Raw genomic sequence first — 3,858 nt, forward strand, 5'->3', positions numbered from 1 at the left:
TTGAGCCTTGAATGTTTTCAAATCCCTGAATTATTTCAAAGTCAAAGATTTCCTTCCATATATCATGATCTTGAAGGTTTTCAATATTATCATTAATAGAAATATAACATAAAGTGTTAATTAATTCTATTAATAAATAAGAATTAATTGAAGAATTTATTAATTCTTTGAATTTATTCTTCATCTTTGGAAATTTCTCAACCAAGTCCAAATAATGCTCTTCAAAAAGTGAATAATATAGTATAACTCTATTAACACTCATTTCTTGTATTATCTCTTTAAAAACTTGTTTAACTGACCATTCATAAAATTCAGAAATCTTCTCTTCATCCAACTTATATTCAACATTATCCAATTTTAAGGAATAAAATAACTTGTCCCATTCTACCAAACTAATAATATAGTCACTTTCTTTGTTAGATTCATATAAGAATTCGCTCTTACTTTTAACTTGATTATCATTATCATCATTAAGTTTTAATGCAATTTTTAAATGTAACTTTAAAACAGGATTCTCTGACATGTACTCATTAATAATATTCCCAACAGTTTCTAATGGGCATTTTTGAGAATCACATTCTTGTAGAAATGCTACCCATTCTCCTCTTCTAGCTAATTCATGTAATAAAGTCAAAGATCTTGGTAATCCATGAATTCTACAGAAAGTTGCTACTAGATGCCAAATGGGAGTATGTGGAAGTAAATCAACATTTTCAACACTTTGATTGTCTTGATCTGAAACAGAATTGTTTTCTTCATTATTATTACCTCCTGTTATGATATCACCAGTTGCCCAAGCTGCTTCTTCAAGCATCTTTAATACTGAAAATAAGGAACTAGAGTACTTTTGGTTGTCTTGAAACTCTTTAAGAATATCTTGATCATTATAATCATCATTGTTTTCCAGATATGAGCTAATTTTAGGAGGTCCAAATTTAAGAAATAAATTCCAAATTTCATTAATCTTTCCAGAATTCTTTGAATCTATTTGAATATCCATTTCTTTTGTATCATAATTTACTTTAGATTTAATCTCTCCTTCATCTTTCTTATGAATTTGGTGAAGATATATACATCTTGCAACTCTTACATCAGTACATAAGAGTTCTGTTGGTAATTCTAACATAGAAATAAATATTACACTACTACAAACAACAGTATCTCTGGTAAAGTTTCGAATTGCTAATGTATATACTGATTCATAAATTTCAATCTTTTCTTCCATTGACAATTCTGGGAACTTCAAATCTTCTTTTTTAAATTGTTTATACTCCAAACCATTATGAAATTTTGCATGTCTCATACATAAAAGATTAAATGCAAAAAATGGTCTTCCCATTGATATATAATGTAATATAGGTAAGCTTAATTTATCTTCAGAAATTCCAAATGATTTTTCTGTTTCTTCTTCTTCTTTTTCTTCTTCTTCTATTACTTTTTTTAGGTTTTCAGAAAATATTTCAAAAAATTCATCAGTATTATTAGGGTTTTCTTTAAGTTTCTCTCTTAACTCTGGATACAGTTCCATCAATTTTATCAAAGAATCTGAGTTTTTATCTGTCATTTTTATTATCTGAGTAACATTAAATGATGGTGAAGAATCTGAATTCAATTCGTTATTATTATTTGTATTTATTTTATTAAAACAATCTCCTTGAATCTGATCAATGCATGCTTTTTCTTTTAAAAATGCTTCCCTGAACACTTTTAGTAAAGAGGGAAAGAATTTGCTAAGAAATTGGTAGAATTCTTGATTATATATCTCTTTTCTAGGTATATCCAATGAAAATAAAATTGAAAGAATATAATATGGGGTTATTTTGATCCTTTTATCTTTTCCTTTAAACTCTGATTGTTCGATATCTTTATCCTCATTTTCTTCTTTCGTTTCATTTTCTTCCTTTTCCTCCTTTTCCTCCTTTTCCTCTTTCTCCTCCTTTCCCTCATTTTCTTCCTCCTCTTTCTCCTCTCCCTCTTTCTTTTCCTCCCTTTTCTCCTCTTCTTTCTCATCAGGTCCAGACACGCTTTCATAGTAGTTATTAAAGTACCTTATTAAGACATTTAATATGAATCCTGGACTATCAAACTTTTTAAGATCAAATTGATCTATTTCTTCCTTCTTAACTTCAAACTCATTTTCAGTACAACCATTTAGGAGAGACAAATAAATATTCTCATCAATACTTGATTTAAGGGACTTGAAAGTCTGTTTTAGACAAAGTAAAATTATATCTTGCTTTCTATCTAGATAAACATATATAGTATTTAAATAATCAGTATAATCCACTTGACATTGTTGATTTTCTTCTTTATTATTGGTTTCTCTATAATTCTCAATTACTGACAAAAAAGTATGTAATGATTCTTTAGAAGTGAATTCATTGGATTTCATTAAGTAGTATCTAAAAAGATAAATTCCATAGTTACCATATCTGATGCATTTATCAAGAATATATTTAACATTATTATATCTATCAATCTCAATTTGATTGATCTTCTCTTGTAACAAATCAGCCTTTAAGTGATGTATTGGAACAATTCCAGATGAATCCAGAGAATTCAAAAACACTTCAACAATAAATCTCGGACTAGACTTAAAATTGAGACTAATTATTTCATTCAATAATTCATACTTGTAGGATTCTTCCACATTAAAATATTTGAACATTAGAAAAAGTGTATTATCCAAATAGTTCATTGAAGCTGGAATATTTTTCCATTCAAAATGAGAAAAAATAAATCCAAATACTGCAATGTAAATACTAGAAGTAATTGTCTTTGCAACTTGCAAATTAATTTCATAATCCAAGTTATTTGAAAGTTGTTTTGCAGTCTTCCTGATGATTAAATTCAAAAGAGAATATACTAAAGCTTCATTTCTCTTTGGAGGGGTTTGAAATCCTCTTAATAGTCGGTTCCAAACAAAGCAAACCTGAAGATGAGTTTTTTCAATGACTACTCTAATAGAAACATCAAATGACCATTCACTCAAAAATTTTAGTGAATGATTTAAATAACCAAAATTGCTGAAATTGTTGTTAATCATTTCTCTTCTTTGTCTTTGAAGCCTGAGCCATGTTAGATCACCTCTCTTAGAATTATGATCTCCAAAATTGGTAGTATTTAGCTGAATCTTCTCTAATGAGCTTGATATTGGGCTTGGGGATAATATAAATGATGAATTTCAAGATATATGCTCTCTTTGAGAAGATATAGAAAACTTTTCTTTTGAATCATTTTTGGATAATAATTGCCCTAGTTCATTTTCGTAATTGAGTAACTCCTCCTCAATTTCAAGCTCTTCATCTTCGTTCAAATCCAAACATTGTTTACAGCTTGAATTCTTAATAGACACCAGTCTGCCATTGCTAAGACGAATAAAATCATTTCATTCTTGCTCAGGAATACTAGAATCTACTGTATTCATAATTTTGCCAGAAAATCCATCAATATCACCTTCTGGACCTTGTAGAAATTCCTTCATGTATATAAAGGACTTTTTTCTCCATTTTCCAATATCACTCCTAATTGCAAATATCTATAATATAATAATGCCAATACCAAATTGTGACACTTTTGACTACCTTCCACCAACTTTGTGTCATTATTCACTAACTGAGTAAGTGTATTCTTATCAATTGATTTAACTTTTATATTAAACTTCATGGGTGGTTTAATCTCTTTTATTTTTACCATATGCATTGTTAAAAGAGCTGTTAACAAACTTAATTGAAATTTTAATGAAAAAAATTGTAAATTATATTGCTCTCTCGATTCAGGATTTTGAATTTGTTTCAATTTGTTTAATATATATTCAAAAGTTTTTAAAAGTTGCAAAATTCTTTCTAGTATCATTAA

At 28.0% G+C, this 3,858-nt stretch overlaps 1 protein-coding gene across 1 annotated transcript; it reads right to left on the reverse strand.

Moving 5' to 3' along the window:
* Window positions 1-3,480: 3,480 nt before the first annotated feature.
* On the reverse strand, window positions 3,481-3,855 carry Chro.80082 (hypothetical protein). Its single annotated transcript, XM_660356.1, has 1 exon — window positions 3,481-3,855. The coding sequence occupies one exon, from the start codon at window positions 3,853-3,855 to the stop codon at window positions 3,481-3,483; it is 375 nt and encodes a 124-aa protein (XP_665448.1).
* Window positions 3,856-3,858: the final 3 nt, after the last annotated feature.

The sequence above is a fragment of the Cryptosporidium hominis genome, assembly GCF_000006425.1.
Source record: "Cryptosporidium hominis TU502 chromosome 2 CHRO012109, whole genome shotgun sequence".
In the NCBI taxonomy this organism is placed as follows: Eukaryota; Apicomplexa; class Conoidasida; order Eucoccidiorida; family Cryptosporidiidae; genus Cryptosporidium; species Cryptosporidium hominis.